Source organism: Accipiter gentilis, chromosome 5 (genome assembly GCF_929443795.1).
Source record: "Accipiter gentilis chromosome 5, bAccGen1.1, whole genome shotgun sequence".
NCBI classification, from domain to species: Eukaryota; Metazoa; Chordata; class Aves; order Accipitriformes; family Accipitridae; genus Astur; species Astur gentilis.
In genome coordinates this window covers 37115827-37139803 of record NC_064884.1, presented here as the reverse complement: position 1 = coordinate 37139803, position 23977 = coordinate 37115827, and the positions used below count along the sequence as shown (strand labels likewise).

General features: G+C 40.5%; 1 protein-coding gene across 6 annotated transcripts in view; it reads left to right on the top strand.

Annotated features, from left to right (window-relative positions):
* Window positions 1-23977, top strand: part of AGPAT4 (1-acylglycerol-3-phosphate O-acyltransferase 4) — a 77305-nt gene that overhangs the window by 42527 nt on the left and 10801 nt on the right. For 5 of the 6 annotated variants that reach the window (XM_049801656.1, XM_049801657.1, XM_049801655.1 and 2 more), the window contains exons 3-8: window positions 2078-2247; window positions 7232-7393; window positions 9624-9777; window positions 15441-15543; window positions 17716-17791; window positions 23046-23244. In XM_049801656.1, coding sequence (XP_049657613.1) covers window positions 2078-2247; window positions 7232-7393; window positions 9624-9777; window positions 15441-15543; window positions 17716-17791; window positions 23046-23244 — 864 coding nt within the window. Of the gene's footprint in view, window positions 1-2077; window positions 2248-7231; window positions 7394-9623; window positions 9778-15440; window positions 15544-17715; window positions 17796-23045; window positions 23245-23977 lie in introns of those variants that run through there. The other variant, XM_049801660.1, reaches the window with a different exon arrangement.

Sequence of the window (23977 nt, the reverse complement as noted above, 5' to 3'; positions counted from 1 at the left end):
AACACTGCTAGTCGTTGCTTGAGAACCACAAGGAGAAAGGAGGCTGGGAAGACAGGGAAAGAAAGAGTAGGGAAGATGAGAGGAAGAAATAGGTTAAGAACTTAAAGGCTGGCAGATGGTATTTATTGTATTTAATACAGAGGTGTTCAGTGCCTGCTTTGTGTTTCTGCAGCAACTGCCTGAGCACATAAGCGACAAGTGGGCATGTGAGGTAAAGAATAGGGGGACCTATTTCTGCAGTATTTATTTAAACAAAAAGCCTGCTTATGTGAAGCCTGAAGAATCAAACCACATATAGAAATAGTTTTGTCTATGCTTTTTTTGAATGTATTTGAGACTGAAAATATGTAACTGAAGAGCTCTATGCATGTGGCACACCTGTATAGTGAGATTTGTGATGTATTATTAGCTTTGTTCAGATTCCTTAGGAAATCTTTGGCTTTTGCTAGGAAATCAGTTTCCAACCAGTGAAATCATTGTTCAGTTAATATATGGCAGTTTAGTTCTCCCTCTGCATCTCTGACTATTGTTTTGATGCATTGTAGCATGCATTGAGTAATACGTACTCCTGCCATGGTAGTAGTTACCTGCCCTGATTAGAAATAGGCAGGGGGACTGATAAGTCAGTCGTTTATCTGTACCGTAAACATGGTTTTATCATATTAAGGTAATGTTATTTGAATTTGTCTATTAGCCTGGCTGTAATGCTGTTAGATAAAATTTATTCATGTCACTAATGCCTGTTCTCCAGTGTACAGCACGATGCCATCCAAAAGCTTCAGGCAATTAATTTCACTAATGATGACTGAAAATGTAGATTACTTGTTCTTAGCTTTTTTCTGTTTTCAGTCACTAGCTGAGGCCAGTAGGGGACCTAAATTGAAAAGATTTCAGAAGTGTTTCAAAGACTGGCCTGATTTTGATCTTCCTTGAGGTGAGTGAGGATTTGTGGTGCTTTCGGGCTTTCGTGAAGCCAGGAGAGCACCTCAGTTGTCTCATCCTTTCAGCAGAGACATTCACATGGCACGGATATGCTCTGAGAAGGAGATACGTTTCACTTAGCGAATAATAACCCCTCATACTAGGCCTTTGCTTTGGTGCAGAAGTTTTGTGATAGCTTTGACAGGAAGCAAACATGTCCCTTAACTCCTCTTCTTTTCCATCTTGACAGACAGCTCTCATTTAGTCCCATGGTCCCCCCAGCTCAGTACATGGGTTGCTTGAGGAGAGCCACTGCTTTTAGATTTTCTTTTTCCATCACCATGGAGATAGAGCTCTCCAAGCTTGTTGGCTTTACTGACTCACCTCAACTTCCCATGCCCCAGACCAAAGAAATTTTGAAGTATTTAACAGTGATTTTGGTGTTTCCCTACCCCACCCCTCCTCCGCTCCCGGTTTGCTTCATCAATTCATCAACGAAGGGATGTGCAGATAGTTATACTATTAATAACTATCCTTGGCTCTGCACACTGTGCCAGCCACCCACCTTGTCTTTGATCTGGGGATGGATGTTCTTCATCCAGTCAGAGCTATTGGCTTGCTCTGGATGATTGACACACCCCTGTCAAATGTAGACTGCATCAGCTGTAGCAGGGCAAGTTAACAGAATGATGCATAAGGTGTACATGTAACAGACCTGGTTCCAGGTGTCTTGTCCAAGCTGCTTTCTAGTCTATAGTTATACAGTTTTTAGAGGAGCATGAGGACCTGTATATAGCAGGAATAGGTGTGTTTGTTTCACCTACAAGCTTGTTCTGTTCTTCATGTAATTTTGTTTACTATTGTAAACCATAAATGCTAATTTTACATGTATTTTGATAAAATAATTTGTAACGTTGAATTTGCAGTTTTCACAGAAATGAAACTCCTTTTTCTCAGTATCACTGTGGAAAAATTTCTGCTCCCTCTTTCCATGCAATCTCCTTATTTCCCTTATCTTCTCTGTCCCCTGCCTTCCTGTACCAAGATGTATGACTGTGGTTTATGTTCAGCATTTCAACTTCATTACAGCCCTTTTTTTGCCATGTGCTGTTGAGATGACTGATGCTTTTCAACATGTTCTTGTTATTTATTCCAGAGATGGTGATGTTGCTGGAATGGTGGTCAGGCACCGATTGCACCCTCTACACTGACCCAGAGAGTTACCACAAGTATGGGAAGGAGAATGCCATCGTAATCCTTAATCACAACTTTGAAATCGACTTTCTCTGTGGTTGGAACTTCTGTGAAAGATTTGGAGTGTTGGGGGTGAGTTTTATTTAGCATTTAAAATAAACTTCCTCTTCTTGGATGTGGTAAAAAACCAAAACAAATTCTTGTGTTTTTGAAAGTCAACAGATCTGTGCTTGAATTTCACTCAGCCACTGTCCAAAATTAAGAGGGGTGAACCGAAAACAATGCAGTGCAACTATGTGGAATACTGAGACGGGTTTGCTTGGGCATTCACAGAAATTCTAAAAGCATTGCAGTTAAAGGTGATGAAGGAGATAATTTTTTTTAACCTGTGAAGGTCATTACAGTTGTTTGTGTGCTTACTACGTAACTATTACGGTTCATTGTGCTGCAGAAAGATGAGCGGCTCTGTGGTTCTTTCCCAGTAAATTGTAGAATTTGTTTGCTTTCTCCAGTGTAGTCTTACAGATCCACAGCTAGAGTTTGAATTGTATGAGGTTCAACAAGGCCAAGTGCTGGGTCCTGCACTTCAGTCACAACCCCATGCAGCGCTACAGGCTTAGGGAAAAGTGTCTGGAAAGCTGCCCAGCAGAGAAAGACCTGGGGGTGCTGGTTGGCAGCCGGCTGAATATGAGCCGGCAGTGTGTCCAGGTGGCCAAGAATGGCCAAGATGCTCCTGGCCTGCATCAGAAATAGTGTGGCCAGCAGGAGCAGGGGAGTGATCATCCCCCTGTACTCAGCACTGGTGAGGCTGCACCTCAAATAACATGTTCAGTGTTGGGTCCCTCACCAGAAGAAAGACATTGAGGTGCTGGAGCGTGTCCAGAGAAGGGCAACCAAGTTGGTGAGGGGCCTGGAGCACAAGGCTTATGAGGAGCGGCTGAGGGAACTGGGGTTGTTTAGCCTGGAGAAAAAGAGGCTGAGAGGAGACCTTATCGCTCTCTACAACTACGTGAAAGGAGGTTGTAAGCTACCTGAAAGGAGGTTGTAGTGAGGTGGGTGCTGGTCTCTTCTGTAAGGTGGCTGGAGATGGGATGAGAGGAAATGGCCTCAAGTTGCAGCAGGGAAGGTTTAGATTGGATATTAGGAAAAATTTCTTTACTGAAAGGGTTGTCAGGCATTGGAACAGGCTGCCCAGAGAAGTGGTTGAGTCACCATCCCTGAAGGTATTTAAAAGATGTGTAGATATGGTGGTTAGGGACATGGCTTAGTAGTGGACTTGGCAGTGTTAGGTTAATGGTTGGACTCGATGATCTTAAAGGTCTTTTCCAACCTAAACGATTCTATGATTCTAAATTATGGAATTGTTCATGTAGGCAGCCAAAACTACATTATTATTTGTATTTAACACAGCATCTTACTATGTGCTTGGGCATACATCCTCTAAAATATTGCTGTGTTACCTTTCCAACATGGAAAAGTTTTATTCAATATGAAGCATTAGAAATTAGGAGCCTAACTAAATTTCTGGAACAATGGCTTTGAGGGACTAAAGAAATGTGTCTTTCCATCTCGATGTCCCAGAGACTATAATATGAAGGAGTGCTGTATTTAAAAAATAGAGGAAATGGAATCATCAAAAGTAAGTCAATGCTGAGGGCAGCCTGGGGAGCAAATAACTGACATGGCAAGTTGCTGCTGCTAATGCATTGTTTGCAGCTACAATGAATTTGTTTTGAAACTGTGAAACAAATTTTGTTAGACATCTTCAGCTTGCAGGTTATTTCATGCTGTTTATTGCATTCTATGATCTGTTGAATAACTGAGGCTGGACATATAAATCAAGATTTTCTTTATGTGATAGTGTAGCTGTGAAAATGCATCTAAAGTAAGCTGTAAAAATACTTCTTTCTGTGTGATGTTAGTGCAGTCATTCACAAAAGGAGAACTTCATGGGTATTTCCATCTGAACAAATTTGGCCAAAAGAAATTAACCTAGATCTAAATGCTATAACTGTAGACAAGTTGTTCCCATCCAGCGGTAATTTCATTAAACATCTGTTGGAATTACACAGTTCTGAGCACTGAAAATGTTTGACTTCCTTCACGAAGGAAGCTTACATGGAATAAATCAGCACTTTTAAATAAAATTTATTCTGTTGAACAAGCTGATTTGAATGTTAGAGGTGACTGTCACATATTTACCAAAGCACTTTGGTAAAGGAAAAGTCAGTGGCCTAAGTCAACTAGAGCTGCATTTTTCCCCTCAGGTCTTTACACAGGAGCAGTGCATGGGTAGATGGCTGAAACAGAATAGATTGTAGCTCTAGTTATTGTAAGAGAGATGGTAGCTTCTGAGGGGAGGCCTAATGTATTCCTCCCACACGAGAGCAGTCTTGCCAGTATAATGCACTGAGGAGTTTCCTTTCTCTAATTAGTTCTGTGTCACTAGCCTTCCTTCGACTCCTAGGATAGATGGGGTGCACAAAATAGCATAAGGTGATTTAGTTTCTTTTTATATGCATCTAAGGAGTCATACTCTCACGTGTCTAAAAGAGTGCTTTGAAATTTTAAAAATGCATCAGCACAGAAAGTGGGTAAGAACATGCCCTGGGGAAGAATTCAAACATCTATTCTGCTTTTGTGGTTATACCTGTGCTATGTGACCCCTTAGCTCACAACATCAATTTCTTTGTTTCAGTGGGGGGTGGGGGGACTGGTACCTTCTCTCCTGCCCCTTGTTTAACTCGTATGTTTTTTAAAATGTGCAAAACATTAGAAAATAGCTATGGTGAAATAGTTACTTTAGCTTGCTTTTTGGACTAGGATTCCTGTATTTTAAAGTCTGGGAGGGAGGACTATTAGATTGTCTTTTCTGACTGTCCACTGGAGGCCTTGTACATCCTATACAGAGCACACTTGCATTTGTTTATGGTAGGCCTTATGATACTGAACACTTACTGTAAATAAACTTTAAGACCATGGCTTTTTTTCTATTTTGTGGGGGTGACACTGTTGCTGTTTGCCTCATTGTGAGCTGGCTTTTGCTAAGCTGTGGCTGACGGCTGCCCTGGTTGTGGCTGAGGCGGGCAGTAGTTCCCTAAGGTTCTAGCCTTCCCTGCTCAGCTAGAAACACTTTGCATCTATCTGTTGGGATTTCCTGGGGCAAAGCCTTGGCTCAGCTGTCTTCCTCAGGCATGTACAGGGAAGAGGAATAGAAGAGCATATGAACTGGTCTGCATGCTTTGAATGGAAGCCATACTGTGCATGGCCTACAACAAAAAAGTGCTCTTTGGAGGCTTTTAAAGCTATATGCTAGAACTGTTTACATTTATTTTGGAAACAAGAAAATTACTTGTATGAAGAGTAACTGAGAAAAGGAAAAAAAGTAGTGTGGGAAAAAACCAGAGAGCTAAGGAAGGTGGTGGAGGACAGCCTGTTTCTCTGTTGCCAGTATGGAGAGCTGGAAGAGGAGGCTGGGCTCAGCATTGCTGCTGCCATGCAATAGGGACTAACGACCAACATGCCTTGAAATTGAAATGGCAAAAAGTATGCCGAATCCTACAGCTGCTCCTTGTGGGAGAGCTGGGTTTGGAGTCCTGATCTGGGCCCATCACTGAAATTCTCAAATGATCAAGGAGTGCTTTATTACAAAGTGTTAAATCATTTGGCAGAGGTGATTTGTGCATTTTTAGAAATGGAATTGCCTCATGTTGTCTTCTGCTCTGCTTCTGTGTAACAGTTGCTAGTGAAACTATGTGATGTGCACTTGCCTTCCAGTCTTACAAGCTTTTAGATAGCTTAATTATTTAAGGTGTTTTCCTTTTCAAGGAAGGAGAGCAGATGAGAGAAATGAGTGGAGATAAAGAATTAGGTCAAGTCTCTTCCCCTAGTAACCAAATGAACAACAGTGATTAAAAAAATAACAAAAACCATGCAAATGCTTTCTGTTGATGGTAACTTCTGCCAGTAAATAATTCCTACCAGTCAAATGCTATATCCTGGAACCCATCTGCAGAGCACTTTGATGGGATAGCTTATAAAGAAATTATGGGTAGAAACTGGACTGTAATCACTCCATCTAGCCTCTAAGAAAATGTTACTGTTTTTCAGGAAAAGCTGAAGCAACAGTTTCTATATACACACACACAGACACACAAATGCATGTCCCATTCTATTCATTAAATAACAAAGTGAAACATAGACAGCTCACCAAGGTGGGCTGGCTTGGAAGGCAGGAAAGGAGCAAGTGGAATCAGTTCTCCTCCCCAAAGGGATGTCAGTCTGAGATGATCATGGAGTTAAGTTCTGGAGTAGGATTTGAGATTTGAAACTTGATGAATGCTTGCTAAACCATAGACTTCTTGTGGAGGGTCTGGACAAATCACTTCAGTGTCTGTCACACCTGTGAAACAGGAACAGGAATTTTTTTATGTTTTTTTTTTTTTTTTTTTTTTTTTTTAACTCCAGAAGCATGCTTTGAAAAGAAATTCACTAGTGTAAGTATTTCTGCCTTTCCATATACAAACCTAAACATAAAAGAAGTCTTTTTATTGCTGGTGTTGTTTCTAGCGTTGTCTAAGGTTTCTGCCATTGGTAAACCATGAGTATGCACCAACATATTTTTGTGCAGCAATGGCTCTGTGACTCTACTTCTCATTCAGAATAGGTTTGGGTTTTTTTGTCATGGTGAATTGTCCCAGCTTTGGGGAGAAGTATAGCTGCAAGATATCTTAAACGAACTTATGTTGCCACTGTGAGGGTCTGCTTGAATTAAGAATTTTGTTTTATGTCGTTTGGGTCTTTTCCATGGATTCCTCAGTGTTTGAAGGAATTTGGCTTGTGTTTTGGGTTTCAGGGTTTGAGTAGGATAGACACACACACACACATATATATATATATTTAATTCTGGAAGTCTTCTTTCATGCAGATATCTGAGATTAGATTTGACTGTTCTGTCATATGAGAAAAACTTTTTCTGCATTTTGCTTTTGCACTGGTGTTAAAACTGGGACCGGTCATTACGAATCAATATATTAGTGTCTAATTGTGTATGTGTCATACCCACAGAGAACTTAAGTGGTGTAACTGTTTTACTTGCTTTGACTCTGTCTTGCAGAGTTCCAAAGTGCTTGCAAAGAAGGAGCTCTCCTACATGCCTATCATTGGCTGGATGTGGTATTTCCTAGAGATAGTCTTCTGCAAGCGTAAGTGGGAGGAAGATCGGAAAACAGTCATGCAGAAGTTGCTGAATCTCCGGGACTACCCTGAAAACTTCTGGGTGAGTCACGACTAACAAGTGGAGTGCGAGGTGCTGTAGTGCTTGGGAGGGATGAAGGGCATAGACAATATGTGATAATTGCCAGGTTGCTCCCCGAGAACTTTGATTTATGAGCTTCCTGGCAGTATCAGGAGAGTATTCTCTAAGAAATGAATTCTCTCTTGAATTTCCCATGTAATAGTCTGTCTTGCCTGTTTTCTTTGCCTGTAGTATGGAGCCCTACAGATGTTACTGCAAAAATACTTCTACTGTGATCCATTCAGTAAACTTTGTGGTCCTCTAAATACAGGAGCTGGAGAGGGGTAGATGCAGGGGTTCACAGCAGTGTAACATATGCATGTGACAACATTGTAGTGAAACACATTAGCTGTATTCTTTACCTAAGCTCCCCTCTCACCTTAGATTGCTGAGTTCATACTAGTATTCTCCCCTTCCATTTCCCTGTGATTCTGCCATTCCTGTGAAGGTGCTAGGTCAGACATGGCCGGGTAGAAATGGAAGCCACAGATAAGTACCTGGTGAGAGAATTGGCCCCTGGGGCTATTGCCTGTGTTACAGAGAGAGGATTGGTTTCACCTTTCAGTAACAGGAAAGTATTACTTTTTGCATCACCATCATTTTTTAGTATTGAGCCTGCCTGGCATTTCCTGGTCTGGGAATGGAAAGCCTTTGAATTTTTTCTCTTCTTAGTAATCAGAAAAATCCTAGTTCTCATGAGCTAGTGATGGTGACAGAGGGATTCGGTTAAGGAAATGGTACCTTAAGCAGCCTCACAAAGGCGTACAGAAACTAATGCCTAAGAAGCAGTTTCCTAGTGTAGGTTTCTATGCTGTATCTCTCATTCTCTGAAACAAAACTTTTTTTTTTTTAATTGTCATTGATTTAAATGAACACTAAGCAATCAAAATTAAGCTCTGTGCCCGGATAATGATTAAATGACTTCCAGGCAGGAGGCTGTCTAGCAAAGGGACAATTCTTGGTTTCTAGTTCTAATCTGTCTCACAGGGATTTGCCTGTGCTCTGTGACTCTTAAAAGGTGTTGAATACCTTTCTGTACACCTAGGCAGTTTAGCACTAATTGGTGAGCACAAACTGCCACCTTTATATACTGCTGTGGAGGGATTACTAAGAAGCAGCTATACCTGTAGTAAGAGGGACACAGTTGATGTACATGTGGAGTTATTGCAATGTGGAGTTTTAATTTGCCTTTGTATGGTGACATAATGTCAAAAGGCACAGCAGTAGCACCTTGGAAGGTGGACAGACAGAGCATGCTAAGTGGGCTAGAAGGATTTTCTCATCAGTTTCTGTATGTTTCATCTAGCTGTTTAACATTATGCATGTGCTATGTGAATAAATGTGCTCTTAGATGAGCTGGAACTGAAGCTGGCTGCTTGGCTGGTTCTCTTTAGTCTCTGTGTCTTTGTTGGCTAAATCTGTGCTGTGCGTTATGAGGACTTGCGCAATTTGGCAATGCTTTCTGATGTGTTAGTTTGCATTCAGGCTTGGCAGAAAGCAGATGAGCAGGTGGTAAATCTCCAAAGATCTGTCTGCTCTCCTCTGCTTGCCAGTGGCAAAATTGTAATCATTTGTATCTAAGCACTTCCACTGTAGAGTTCATAAGGGGATGAGGCTTTCAGTTCTCCTGCATCTACTGCCTTACATCTGTTACCAGCTCAGTCATTGGTGTCAAAGTTACTGTCTGCAGTTGTCAGTGGTCCTCATGCCACAGTGAAAGCAAGCGGGTTGGAGTGAGGGGAAGCAAGCTAGGCACTGAAGCATTTCCTAGAAACATGTTTGGTTTAGACACTTACCAGGTTTTAGATAACATGACACTCAAACACCTCACTATCAGGGAGAGATTTGCAACAGGAGGTATGTTTTGAGTGTTTTCTAACATCTCATTAGAGATGGAGTGACTCATTTAGAGAAATCAAGTCATTCTGATAGCAGGTAGCAGAGCAGATGTTAAAGCCTGAAGGCTAGATTTCAAACCAGAGGATGCCAAGTTGGATGGGTGGGGGCAATTGAGAGGGCTTGGTTTTGGCTTTTTGGGGTAGGGTTTATTTGACTCCAGGGCAATTAAATTACCTAAAAGTGTATGTGGCCACACCTGTTCCTGCTAACAGTGATCATTTGGGCAGTGTTGGTGGGAGTTAGACAGGCCTCTGGTCAGGCAGATGTACAAGACATGAGCTGCTGTCTAACTGTAGTTCTCTCTTGGTTTTAGTTCCTGATTCATTGCGAGGGCACAAGGTTCACAGAACAAAAGCACGAGATTAGTATGCAGGTAGCTGAAGCCAAAGGTCTGCCCAAGCTGAAGTATCACCTACTGCCACGAACAAAAGGATTTGCTGTCACCGTGCAGTGTTTGAGAAATGTAGGTAAGGAAAGTCACAAGGAACAATGCTAAATGGTTATTTTGTCTAACTGTTGTCACTTTGCCACGCTCTTTTGCCTGTAGCATGTGTCCTGGCAGAAAAGCCCTGGGATCCTTTCTGACCTTCCTTCCACTAGCCTGTGAAAATTAAAGATTAGGTTTTACTAACAAAGTGCTGGGGCAACCTTGTTATTTTTTTGTTTGTATGTTTAATTTTCTGTTACTGTGAGTCTGTATCGGGGTATCTGAAGTTGCATGTTTCGTACCTGTTGCCAAAGGATAATATTTAGTATTTACTAAGAAATCCTATTCTAAATGAAGCAAATACATCACTAGAGAATCTGAGGCAGTGTGTCTTAAATCCTGTGGTAAATATCTGCCTCAAATAACACCAGTTTTAAATAAAAAATATTCTGCTTTAAATTTCTGTATAGATGTACTCTTTAGTGGAGCTGAGGAAGGTCAGCAGGCATTGGCTGAAGATACATGTAGGTGAAATTTATAAATAAATTATTTCTACATTACGGAACATGAGTAAGTTTTTCTTAGTTAATGTTGTTCTGAACTCCCCCCTCCCTGTTATTTCTGGTTACTTGCATTTGCCAACTTTAAAGTGACATCAGTGAGAATATGGCACACATGCCTTTGAAGTGATTTTCTGTGACTAATACAATCCATCAAAGTCTTCTGCTGTGTACTTCATGAGCAAAGGAAAGACAGTGCTAAGTAGCCATAGTGCTACAGTGTCTTTGGGGTTTGGTAGAAATCTGTGTTGTTAGAAGGCTGATATGTAAGAAAGACAAAGTGGTTGGTGGTTTAGAAGAAAATGTTCTAGCCTGACTGAAGTTAATGTCAAAACTTCTTTTGTCTTTGAAGACGTGTTTTCATGTGGCAGATCTGGGATAACTGCTGTAAAAAAAGCTTGGCAGTCAGCTCTCTTGCTATCTGTCATGTTTCTTCTACATATCCTCTTGCAAGTCAGGTAGATGGTATCACTGTTGTAGCTTGTCAGGCATCCACAACTTCCCACCCCCAAAATGGATAGCATAGCTTGGATCTCTTCTGATATGTAATAGTAAGTATTTGCAACTCCCTTAAGGGCACAGTGTAACCTTCCCTTTTGTATAAAGGCAGCTGTTTTGCTGAGGGTGGGGGGTGGTACACTTGAGGCACTGAAGAAGAGCTGAGTCAAAACTCTGTGACCTCCAATGCCCTGAGCTGGGAATCAGGGACAGGTTATTTTGGTGGTGATATTGTTCTTTTCACTACTCTGTGTAAAGCGAGCAAAACGTAGTATGATTGTGGACAAGTAGCTGATTTGTGGGAAAATGTTTCAAAAGGAAATAATTTTAGGGAATCCAAGTGACTTTTATAAAAAGTTTTAGGCATTCATATGACACACTACAGTAACACTTGTTAGGATCCTAAATATCTGAAATACCTTTAGAAAAAGAAGACTGAGATTGCTGGATTATTTGTATACTTAGGGAAGTGTGTGTCACTCCCTTAATTCAGAAGCTGTGACTTGCTAGATCAAACAGGGTAAGGCTAATATGAAGGTAATATTTCCCTGAGAGGGTTCAAGAAGCGCAGAGAGTCATAACTTCTCATAGATAGTTTTTGTTGAAACAGTATAGCTTAAAACCCCAACCAAAAAACCTCTGAGGGAAACAGCTGATGAACCCAGATCAGTGTTGCAAATTCTTCTGGGTATGTTGCTTTACTTGCCTTGTCACTTTTTGAAATGAGAGGGAGATAATAAGCGTTAACTGTCTGGGTTACTGTATGTTACTCTCCTATAGAGACAAGGGGTACATGTGAAGAGCGTTTGAAAGGCCTTTGTAAACAATTTCTTATTTTTAGAGTTCCTTGTAACATTAATATGTACAGGTAACAAGGAAGTCCATAAATGTTTTTTAAATAGAGAACGTGACGGAAGTCTGGTTTTGACAGTCCATAATCTAGAAATGTAAGTTCTGTCTAGAAATTATTCCTTTCTTGCATGAATATTGATAGGATTTGACCGTTTATCACTTCATCTGCACTGACATTTGGTACACATGTTGTAAGCAGTATCATGTTATCGTAGGTGTCAATATATGCAGAGGTATAGCCTCTGTAGCAATTTGGCCATTTTTTTTCTTTTTAATATTTACACTGGTAAATAATACTATTTGACTTGTTCACTGTAAATCAGTGAGCCCTGAGTCTCATTGCTATGCTCTGCCTTATAATGTGGCCCAGCAAGTGACTGTATCCCTCTATTACAGCCTCAAATTGTTTGTTCCAAACAGCATCAGTGTGACTGTTGAATTGCTGCTGTGTCTGCAGAAGAAGCAAAGGCAGCATGCAGATGTTCATAACTTCAGTTCAGTGACATCTCTAATGATCTACAAGAATGACTCTTGCAGTCTGACCTGTCTCTCTTGCAGTACAATTCACATTCATGTCAGTGGCCAAGCCTGCAGTGCGGTATCCCTGCATGTCTCTGAAAGTGAGAGACTGGTGCTGAGCTGCCTGAGCCCGTTTTGGGGCCTGCCACTTAGGCTAATGCTCTTTCTGCTCTTCCACAAGGGGTGGTGGGCCTGGCTGCAGTGCCTTGCTAAGGGAGAAAGCTGCAGCATGACAGAGCAGTGAAGGCAAGCCAAATGTTTGGATCCAGTTCCAAGCTGGGTGTGACAGAGGTCAGAGTTTCTTTTTCCTCTGTTCTTCATTCCTCCTTTCTGACAAGGGTGTGATGCAACCTGTCTGAGGCTGTAGTACTGTAGGATGGCTGGCCGGCTGGTTTCTGTGGCTGTAGAGGTAATTCACCCACAATAGCAGTCATCACGTCTTGGTCCTTTTCAAAACTTTCTGTCAACTCTTAAAGCTACCTGGTGCAGTAGTTCTGTGCCTGTTGGCAACAGGCATTGGTGACATCAGTCTGGCAAGTCCACCTGTTTTGAAAAACTTAGCTTCAGAAGGAGTTTATTTAACGTGCATACATGGGAAACTGCCTCAATACCAGTGATGCCATATCTGTCAGCATAAGCAGATATATTTGGATAAAAATATCTTTCACACAAAATAACAAGTGAAGAACCTTCTCTCCCAACTCATTTCTTTTGTAAGTGATAATGGAATTCTTTTCTCTTCAGGGACTTATTTTCACAAATTCGGATCTCTGCACACAGTTTGATTCTTAAAGGAGTGCTTTTAATATTTTTTTAACTTGTTCTGATAACAAGTGGCCATCTCTAACAGTTTGGTAGTACACATGCAGCCCCCAGGAACTTCATTTCTAGAAGCTGTTTGCTGTCTTAATAAATGGCTGTTAGGTGGTAGAGTTTGCTACCTGTATTGTTCGTGGAAGCAAATGAAAATACAGCTCTGTTTCTAAAACAGTCATCTATTACTTACAATAAAAACAAATGTCATAAATATTACAAAAGATATATTTAACTCTTACTTTTATTGCCTGGCTGTATATCAGACAGTTCCTTTCAGCTGTTTTGATTTAGTTAAGACTTGTATTTAAAAATTGGCCTCATGATGGATTGTAGATAACTCCAAGTTGTCAGCCTTTTCCTCCAATGGTGCATGCTGAGAACTACTGTCTTAGAGGGAACGCATGAGAATAAATTCCAGGGTGATGTTCTCATAGGGTTCACTATGACAGTGTTTGGGGGTTTTGCAATTACTTTTTTTCCCCATGAGCTGCACTTCAGTCCTGGATTTTTTTCAAAGTTTAGTGAGGGTCCTGGTCATCCTCCTGAGCAAGCTACCAAGTTTGAGAGGATGAATGATTTTTGACCAAGATGACCAGAGCAATGAAATGTTAAATCAAAGGATTGTGTCAAGGTGGCTGTCATACCAGCAGTACAGTGAATTCCACTGTCTTTTCCCCTCCCTTTCCCAGCCTTCACTTCAGATCATTTTGTGCTAGTATGAATAACTTAAATGTAGACATCTTCTAAAAGACAAAAGAACAAGCGCTGCGTACATCATGCTTTCCTTTATTGCGTCCCTATTGTCAGTAGAGTAATCTCAGGCTATTAAAGAATAAACTAAGAAGCTTACCCTGTATAAATCAAATTGAGCTCTTGTCTTCCTTCAATTACATTGGATTAGTAAATTAGACTAGATTAGTAAAATCCTTCTACACTAAGAAGCTTAAAAAGGGAGGTAGATAATTTATTCAAAAAAAGTAATTTCCTACTTATATTGTAAAGGGAGAGTAGTGTGCTTGAAACAGATTTTGGCTTATGTGTTGTAGTTTTGAGTTTGGACTAAAAACCCAACTGTAGTAGGAAGAGCATAGAGTTGTTAACAAGGGATACAGTCAGTATGCAGCGACAGGGTTTTGTCCTCTGTTTTCAGGATTTCCTTGCAGCACTGAAGCTAGGCTGTTCTGTTCTGCGCTGTGTGTGAATTCTGTTTTGCAATAACAAATGTTGTAGTGAGTTTCTGGGGGCTGAATGTCATGACCAAGCCATATTTAACTCTTGTAGCTAGAGAGGCTTCAAAAGCAAATCTGTTCTGTGTAATAAAAGACTTTCTTAGGTGGGTCAAGAGCTCTCACAGTAAAGGTTCATCACAGTGTTCATTATTGCAAAACTCTAGAGCAGAAAACCTAAAATACAGCAAGCTACAAGTGAAGTGCATGTTAGTCACACTTGTGACAAAAAAGAAAAAAAAAGTTTCATTGCTGTCATTGATCTTAGAATTCATACCACGATGTACAATTGGTTTTCAGTGTCAGGAAAATTAATTGCTCTCTGGTGATTTTGTGACATCAGGAAAATAGCATCTCTAAGGACACGTTCAACTAAATTTTTTGAAACATTTTATGTAGTTTAAACAGTGAACACTTTTTCCATGGAAACTGCTTGTTAATGCTGTCTTAGTTTAACTACAAATGACCTTTGCAAATACTTTTTCTGTTACTGCGCAGTCCTGAACTGCAGAAACAGTGTTTTCTCAGGGCTCAAAGTTTGGCTGCAGTTTTGTTCTGTGGAACTTTGATGTTATATTCCTCACAGCTGCATGTGTTCATAGCAGCAGCCCAGCTTACACAGGACATGGTCTGTTATTCTGCCTCTGCCTTTGCCCTATAGCAAGTGCCTCAGTTACCAAATAATGGGCATGAAGGGGAGGTTGTTTTGAACCCCAGCGATTCATAGTTGCATTAAGCCCTCTTACTGTAGGATGTCTCTCACACACTTTACCCATTCTTAGTCAAACTGTATGTGTTGCTTATTGTTTATAAAGTGTGCATCTGCCTGCTTATTTACCCAGATTTGCGGGGGAGTTGTGTCATTCACAGTGAGCTGAGAAAGCTAATAGGTTTTCAACCATTTGACTCCTAGGATGTCCTAGGTATATTAATTGTCAGAAACTGTAACTGTGTTTCCAGTGCTCAACATTCTGCACCTGATGGGGAAGGAGACAAGGGTGGAGAGCAAACCTTTTCGTTCTGCTGGTGTAGTTCCTGAAAGGGTCACTGGTTATTTTGCTTCTTAAAACCTGCATGTTGAATATTCCGTCATCATCTTTACCTTGGTGACAGCTCAAACTACGGTGCTATTGCTGATGACTTCGTATTAAATATGCTCCTTGTCTGAGAAAGAATGACTTATTTCCATTCTATTACTACAGTAATCACATAACCTGTTTCTCTTCTTATAGTTTCTGCAGTCTATGATTCTACCCTCAATTTTAGAAATAATGAGAATCCAACATTGCTGGGAGTTCTAAATGGAAAGAAATATCATGCAGATTTATATGTAAGGCAAGTAATCCATATTTTAATTCCTTTTTGGCATACAGGACTGTGTAGTTGCAATCACAATTGCACAAATAAGGAAATACTTTCAAGCAGGTAATGGACAGCAAATCTCTACCAAACTGGCTTCACAGAACTGCAGATAAAAACTCATATGGCATTGGAAGACTTTCTTTTAAAGTTCTCTGACTAGAAATATGTGGGGATTCTATAAAGGTCAACAGGATTTTTTATTTGTTATTTTTTTATTCATTTGTGTGTCTATTTGTCAGCTCCACACTGGGACCTCTTTTCAGTCATTTGGCCAGAATACCAAACATCTACTAAGTTTTCAGATGGAGTAGCTTTATACCTCTCTCTGGCACAATAATTTCCACTCACGTGGAGGCCAGGCTCAGGACTGTTCCCATCTCTGTTTGGTGTGGTTGTTGATGTATTTGACTGCCACTCCCTCCCTACCAAAAAGGGGGTTGTTTAATGAAAAAAGTTACCTGGATTCTGTAACATTAGTGTTTCTATAAGTGATGAATGCCCCAATGGCTTCCCATAGTCTTAACGGGAATGGGCCAATTCCAAGGCCCTTATTCCCAGGCCAGGCTCTACCAGCAGCACCTATGCTGCAGGCACTCCAGGGCGTGTGATGGTTTAAGGTTGGAGCATAGGAGCCTAGAAGTGATGCCACGAGTGATCAAGAGTTCATCATAAACCAACTGGACCAGCCAATTATACCTATAAAGGGGTTATCTTGGGTACTGACATGAAGTGGAGTAGGGTGACCTTTTCTTCTTACCTTCCCTTTTCTGCCTGTTTGAAAAAATATTTCTTCAGAACTGTTTTTGCCCAAGGGTAAAAAGAAACTTTCTCTTGATTCCTCATGGCTGCAACCTGAGTTTGCATTCCTACTTGGCTCTCATGGGTAGCTCAGCCTAGTGGCCTTGTGTTTGGTGTACATGGCCTGGCTGGCTAGTGTTCATGGAGGAGGAGCTGGCCCTAACTATGTGGGCCATTCCTAGAGGCATAGGAATGCACTGTAGAGGTGTGCATCTTGCTGTGTCTCCCTTTACACCCTTCCAGCCTGCTGCCAGTCAATCTAGCAGAGCGTGGAAATTGCTTTTCATGACTCGGGCTAGCTGGTTGCCCTTCTGTCCTTTTAAGCTTCCTGAAAAGCTATTGCAAGCAGGGTAAACCTCATGGCAAAATTTGTTTTGGCAATTAATTGGGGACCATTACAGATGTTCTTCAAAATCTTCCATATTTGCTTATTGATGTGCTGTAGGTCTTGCACTCGGTAGAAGTTTGTAAAATTTGGATGGCCTTGTTTGTCTCTGCTTAAATTCTGTTGACTTCTAATGTTTGTCATTTGATGACTTTCTTAAATAAACGAACAAAACGGTAGTGTTGCACCTCTTAATTTATTAACTGTAAACAGGAGTGTCCCGACTGTGAAAAGTGCTCTCTCCTGTGCTGAAGAAAGTTAATTTGATGTTGCTTTTAATGGATATTAATTAAACTATATGCTATATTGAAAAAAATAAATTTATTACGGATTGCTATTAGCATACCTAAATGAGGATGACAAGGAGATTTTTTTGTGTCACAGGATTATTGACCAAAATTCATGTAATGTGATGAAAACTCTGTTTTGTCAAGAGAGGGTTTTTCAGTGATAGGAGCCATTTTGCTGGAAATTATCCAACCAACCTGCACGTAACAAAAAATACAGGAATTGGAAATGTTGCCTGAAAAATACTAGAGTGCTTTATCCTAGATATAAGGAGAATAGGTCGTTTTTTCTCTCTGCTGCCTCGCTGATTAAATACAGCCGTGAACTCCATAGGTGGGGTAAGAAATTAATTAATTTAAAACCTTTGTTTGGAACCAGAAAACTGTAAACCTTAATCTAGAAAGTGGCTCTAGTGAGCTCAAATATAATGCATTACTATTTCAGAAATCTTAATTTCTAAATTTCAGATAAATCTAAAAACTGAAGGTGGCTCTAGAAGCAAACTGTACTTTGCTGATCTGGGAGCTGTTACCACAAATTTAAAAAAGGTGGAAAAAGTAGTGAGTCTCCTGTCAGATGGATAATCTATCTGTATAGTTCTGTATAATGTAAGTGCTGTTCACGGGAGCTGAAGTATTTAATATTGTTCAATTTCTCTTGTTTACCATTGGCAGGCGGATTCCGCTAGAGGAAGTCCCAGAAGATGAGCAGGAATGTTCTAACTGGCTCCACAAACTGTATCAAGAAAAGGTTGGTTTTTTTTGTCTAGACAGCACCTGTGAGCCACTTCGTGCTCAGTTATTTATACTGCTAGTAGACCTTTACAGTGTGTATGCATAGTGGTCCTGCTTTGGGGGCTTGGGGTTGGTTGGTTGGTTTGTTTTTCAGGATAAGTGCTCTGCTTCTTCAGACACAAACTGGTCTTGTGCTGTCAGTCATGATTGCCTTTATTTTGTACTTAGAGCAACAGGAAGAAAACTTGAGCAAGCCTCGATAGAGTAGTTTTAGAACTCTTCTTTAGAAAGTTGCATAAGGATATGAAAAACACAACTACCTCCTGGTTGGTAGATGGACTTCTTCCCCTTAAAGGCACTTCCTAAATCAAGAAGTAGTTCGTGGGCTAATTGAAGTATATTTTGCTTTAGTGTATTAGAATTTTTGTCCCTTGTTTTACCCTGTCTTTTTTTAGCAAGGCAAAGATCTAATATTAATAGGACAGGCTGATAAATTGCTTTCACATTGTGTGCATAGAAGGTGTGTATTTAAGATTGCTAATTACATAGGATGGAGGCAGAATAATAATGACTGTGCATTTGTTTTTTATTTTTTTTCTCCTCAGAATACTTTCATATGCATCCTTCAGACTTTCAAAATCTGTTTCTCATGGGTTTTGTTTTTATGAACATAGGAGATAATGGTTGGGGGAATGCGCTCTTTGGATAGAGGCAGCGGTCCCATTTCAATCAGTGGGAGTCATAGGTATGCAAAACATGAGGGCCTAGCAGCTCAGTTTGCTCCAATAAATTGATCTGACTTATGTATTCAGGCTGGAATACAGCAGTGCTTTGGATTCTGAAGTAATAGAGTATAGCTACGCTCTGGTTTCCTCTCATTGGGGCAGCAAAATTCTGCTGTGTTATTTGTTGTACTCCACTGAGAACACCACGTTACCGTTTCTGTATTGACTATGTTCTAGTCTTTCTCGGCCTCAAACCATGACTGTCTCTGGTTTAATTAACAGCCCCGCTAAGCGGCTTGCTTACAGGAATATGAAAAGTAAATGTGTGTTGAGACCTCAGTTGTAGATCTACTAGCTTTGTCTCTGATCTCCCTTCTTGCAAATTGTGCCACTAACACCTAATTCAGACATGGCCCCTAACACCTTTCTGCAGAAAGGCATTATGTTACCCGTGGGCCCGTGCTCTCTGCAGGGATTGCGAAAGTCCACCTTCTGCTACTATGACTTTATCTGTAACCCTGTTTCATGTTCCTAAGAACTGTTTAGACATTTGCAAGACAAGAACATAAATCAAATGAAAATGTGATGATTTTTTCCCGAATCTGTTATTACATAGTTTAAAGTAATTCACTTGAACTTTTTTCTGTTATTCCCTCTTTCACGAATGCTCAGTTGTTTCTAGTGCAAACAGAGCATACATCTATCCTGCTTTCTTCATAACAACTTAATTTGCTGGTTGGTTAAATCCATAGTTTCCTGTTTAAGTATAGGAGGAAGGAATGCATGTTCAGATTCTATTTCCATTAAAACTCTTCTGGTTGTGTGGCATTTTTTTGGTTGTTTTTTTTGTTTCTTTCTTTGGTGGTGGTTTTGTTTTTTTTCTGAAGGTGGCAGCATGTTCCTCTTCCTTCAGCTGTTTTGTATTAGTGAAACTATTACTTCATCGCAGTCATTCCTGGTTTACACAAGCCCATGTCTCTGTAAAATCACACTGGGAGAATATGGAGTGGGGACACCTTCTTCAAGAGTTCTGAGATGATGAAAGCCCACCTGCAGAGTAAAAATGCAATTCTGTTTCACCTTTCTGCCCTGCATCTTTAAAAACATAATTGGTTCTTAGGTTGGATAACAGGGAGCATTGCCACCCAGGCGTTGTTTCAAAAAATGAGGTCTGTTTCAGATTAATGTCTTCAGAGTCAGTAAACATTTATGATAAAATGAAAAAAAAAACCTGTATTCAAAGGGCAGTAATTCATTGCAAGATAGGCATTCATCCCCTTTTTTGTTTATTTTGCTTGTAGCACTCCACTTTCTGTTTCAAAGTAAGACAAGGTATGCACACTACCGAAAAACAAAGCCCCTATTTTATGTTGCATTATGGTTGCATGTGCCGTTGTTTATTCTCAGTGATTTTCATAATTTTGCCGTACCTTCTCAAGACTTGCATACTGGGTGATGAATTATGCTCTAGTAGTATGATGTAGTAGGTGGGGAGTGTCACAGGTACTGAGGTCAAGGCTGGAGTGCCATGCACTCGTGATGATCAGGGCCACAAAGCTGTTTGAATGAGTAATGAGATCAGCAGTTAGTGGACATGAAGGGACATGACTTTTTTTTTTCTCTCTTTTTTTTTTTTAATTGTCATTAGTAAAGAAATAAGAGTCTTTGAGAAAAGCTTGCTCTGTTGATGTTACCTCATTGCCTGATCTCAGTTGCATGTACCTCAGTCTGAGATACTGCTCTCTGGGAATCTGGTGTGTTTATGTTCTTGCTACTTATCACTTAATTTTCTGGTTTAGCCACTGCTGCAAATGCAATGAACAGGGCCTTGCCAGATACACAGTGGCACTGTGCTATTCTAAATCGGACAGTGTTCTCCTTTGTTTTCCAGGCTTAGAGTGAGTACCATGTCCACGTGCTTCTTCCTCACCTGGGGTGAATTTTGTCTTTCCATGGCTGGCCAGCACTGTTAATGCCAAATTATAACAGAGATGCGATTTGTGTTGCACATTGGCTTTTCTTTTTTTTGTTTCTTTTCTTCTCTTTTCTTTTTTTTAAACTGCCATTGCTAGAAAGACTGCCTTTGACTTTAACAACGACCAGGTTGAGCACCCTAGTGCCTGGTCTCAAGAAGTACTGTATAATATCACAACTCTGCTAGCCCTTGCATGTTTGTTTTCTTTTTTCACCTCCTTAGAGCCTCAGTGCCTGAAATATAAGTTTTGCTTGAGAATCTTAATTTCCATTAAAAAGAAAGTGAGCTTCTAACTCTTCTCACTTGTATGAGAAGCATGGAAAACAGGGCATGAAAATATATGCTGAAATGCCCCAGGGAATTAGCAGAGCATAACTGAAGAGGGGAAGTGTACAGAACTCCAGTGTTTGGGAACAAAGGATGTATTTTTGGACGCTCATTCTTTGTGGGCTTCCTCATGAAAGGGCAGTGGCATACCTCTGCAGTCAGACCTCCCTGGTGGGAGCAGTGGGTAAGAATCCAGTTAGCCTCTCAGAAAATGAGGGATGTTTCCTGATTTCCCCCCACTGCATTACCCACCCCATTGTCTGAAGTAACTCATATTTGGGGGGGGCATTAGAGGGAGCATGTTTCTATGTCCAAATATGATACTTGGGTAGGTGGGATTTATTACAAACTGAAAATAGGCTCTGTATGCAGGGGAATGGAAGGAACTTAATGTGGGCGAGATGGTTAAGGGAAATTTTAAGGTACATCATGGGTTTAAATGCTGACTTAAGCTGTTGATGGGTACACAGGCACCCTTGCAAAGGCTTAGAAGACAGATCAACCCACAGATCTCTCTTCTGCAAGGAATGTGAATGTTTTTAAGGGTAAGGAATTGTAACTGAATTGAAGAGCTGTTCCCCATAGTGGTGTAAAACGTGTAGTGGAGGTGATGGCATTAACCTTGTTTTGCCCATTGTGTATTTCTTCCATCTGTCTCAAACTTCTTGGTGAGATGTGGTCAGCGGTTTTGCTGCCCCTAATAACGTGCAGAGCCAACAAAGAGACAACTGCTGTGCTTGTTTTAAGTGAGTCTGTCTTGCTCTCTGTAGTAGTAGGCCCCCTAATGGTGATACCAATAATAGTCAGAAATTCTTAACTTTTCTGGGTAATACCTGTATTTAGAAACCTAATTGTATATAGTAGAATTCAATTTACTGATGATTAGTAGTGTTAAACCAGTCATAAACCAAAATCCTCGAGGCACTGCAAAGAAAACTTCATACACTGTGTAATTTGTTGAAGACAGCTAATTAATTGGCCATAGTGATCCCAGTACAATCTAGCTCGCACGTGCAAAACGGTCATAATTTTTCTAATCTCAATAAAGAGAGTGCAATGCTTTAATTACTGTGTAGTCTCTTAAAAGCGGAATGTTCCCTTTGAAATAGATAAAATGTTAGCAGCCTGTAATTGCTCAAGTTGCCATTAAATAAGTAAAGAATTGTCTGTGTCAACTGGAGGGTAAGTAAATGTAAAATCATAGCATAGTAGAAATAATCTTGGGGTGGTTGATAAGGTCAATCTTGGCTTTGCCAGAATTTTTGGAAACAGTCATGAAGTATTCCTTTGAAGAAATTTAGTACTTCATTCTGACTAAATTGAGGTTCCTTTTTTATGTCAGTCTAATGCTGACTTTATTAATTAAGCAGTTTTATGTGACAACACAGATTAATAATCTTTGCTTTTGAACCACTAGCAACGGGTTTTTTCCCCCACCCACTTTGATGTCTTGGGTTGATCACATCGCTAAAGGCAATGCCGTTCATCCATATGGGCTCTAGAGGAAGGTGCTGAATTCTACGTCTTCTATGCTTTAAAAAACACACACCACAAACAAAAAAAAAACCAAACCCCACCCCACTGTCTTCCTCATATTATACTAAAAGGGAGTCCTTTTGTCAAAACCAGTGAGAGATTCTAAACTGTTTGCATGCTCAACTGTCAGTAGAGAGGTTCAGCACCCAAACTTCCTTCCGTAAGCTTCATGGGAACAAGATGAACAAGACTGCATCTATGGGACAAAGCAGACAGGAGGGGGTGGTGTTCTTTGGAGTATGGGACAAGTCGGTGTCTACTCACCTTTTCTGACAGGGCCATGGATGCCGTTTTAGAGCAGTAGTTGGAGAAAACTTTAGGGAACAGAGGGTCTGCTGCTGAACATGTAGCCCAAATGCTTCTATAGCTTACCAGCAGTATTTGGCCAGTGGCTGCGGCTTTTGCAGGATGTTCAGGATTGTATGACTCCTCACCCTTCTTGTTTTACTGGGCTTGTTATACTCTCCAGGCATGCCATTTTTCAGGCTTTTATGTGTAGGAGAAAGAAAGGATACGCACATCAATGTAAGCTCTTTTGTTTTGGACTGGGTGTTCATTGACTTCAAAGTACAAGCTTTCCAGCCATGACTTGGTCTTTGATCTTCCCCCATGGTTACAAGCCTGCAGAAAGAGGAACATCAAAGTCAGGAATGGCTAGTTTTATTGGCAGATGGGGATTTAATTGTTGCCCTCCTTTGTTCTACTAGGATGCATTCCAGGAAGAATACTACCGAACAGGAACCTACCCAGCAGTCCCTATAGTACCACCGCGACGACCATGGACACTTTTGAACTGGCTTTTCTGGGCCTTATTGCTGCTATATCCTTTATTCAAGCTGCTCATCAACATGATCAACAGTGGATCATCACTGACACTGGCTAGTTTTGCATTTGTCATTGTAATGGGTAAGTTTTCTGAAACAGAAAGATTTATTGAGGCTTACTAAATATAAACATGACTTGTGAATTCAGCAGACCATCTGAAACTATATCCACTTTAGCTTGGAACCGGTTAAATAGATTCTTGTTTGTTTGCTTGTTTATTTTTGTATAGTTGTATTATTTTTTTTGTAAGAGCTGCATACAAAATTTTCTGTTTCTGCAGAAGTCAGAACAGTAACTTGCCAGTGGGTTGCCTACAAAAGGTTTCTTTTCTTGTGTGGTGTGTTACTGGGTTGCACTTTGAATGCCTAGAATAGATGCTTAAGGATAATTTATTCTGTTGAGAATTTTTTCATCTAATCATAGTCTGATATGTCATCCACTGGAAATGCGTGAACTTGTGATTTACGGACAGCCTGTTGTGGCCATCTACTCTTGACAGAATATCACAGGTGATGCCTACAGTTCCTGTGGTAGTTCTGAACTGCCTTGGTTTGTGTTTAAACTGGTATGTTATTTAAGAGGAGGAATGAAAACAAAACAAGCAGCCAGCCCACAGAAAGGGAGGGAGTTCTCATTTGGTGTCCTTTATGGAAGCAGGAACAAGGTCAGTTTGGCAAATTACATCCTATTTGGGTGTCTGTGCTTTTTTGGCATATTGGGTGCCTGTTTGAAGAATAAGTTCCCTTCCAGAATAAGTCATATATTTATAAAGCAAGTATTTTCTATGGCTGCACTGACCATCAGATATATTTAT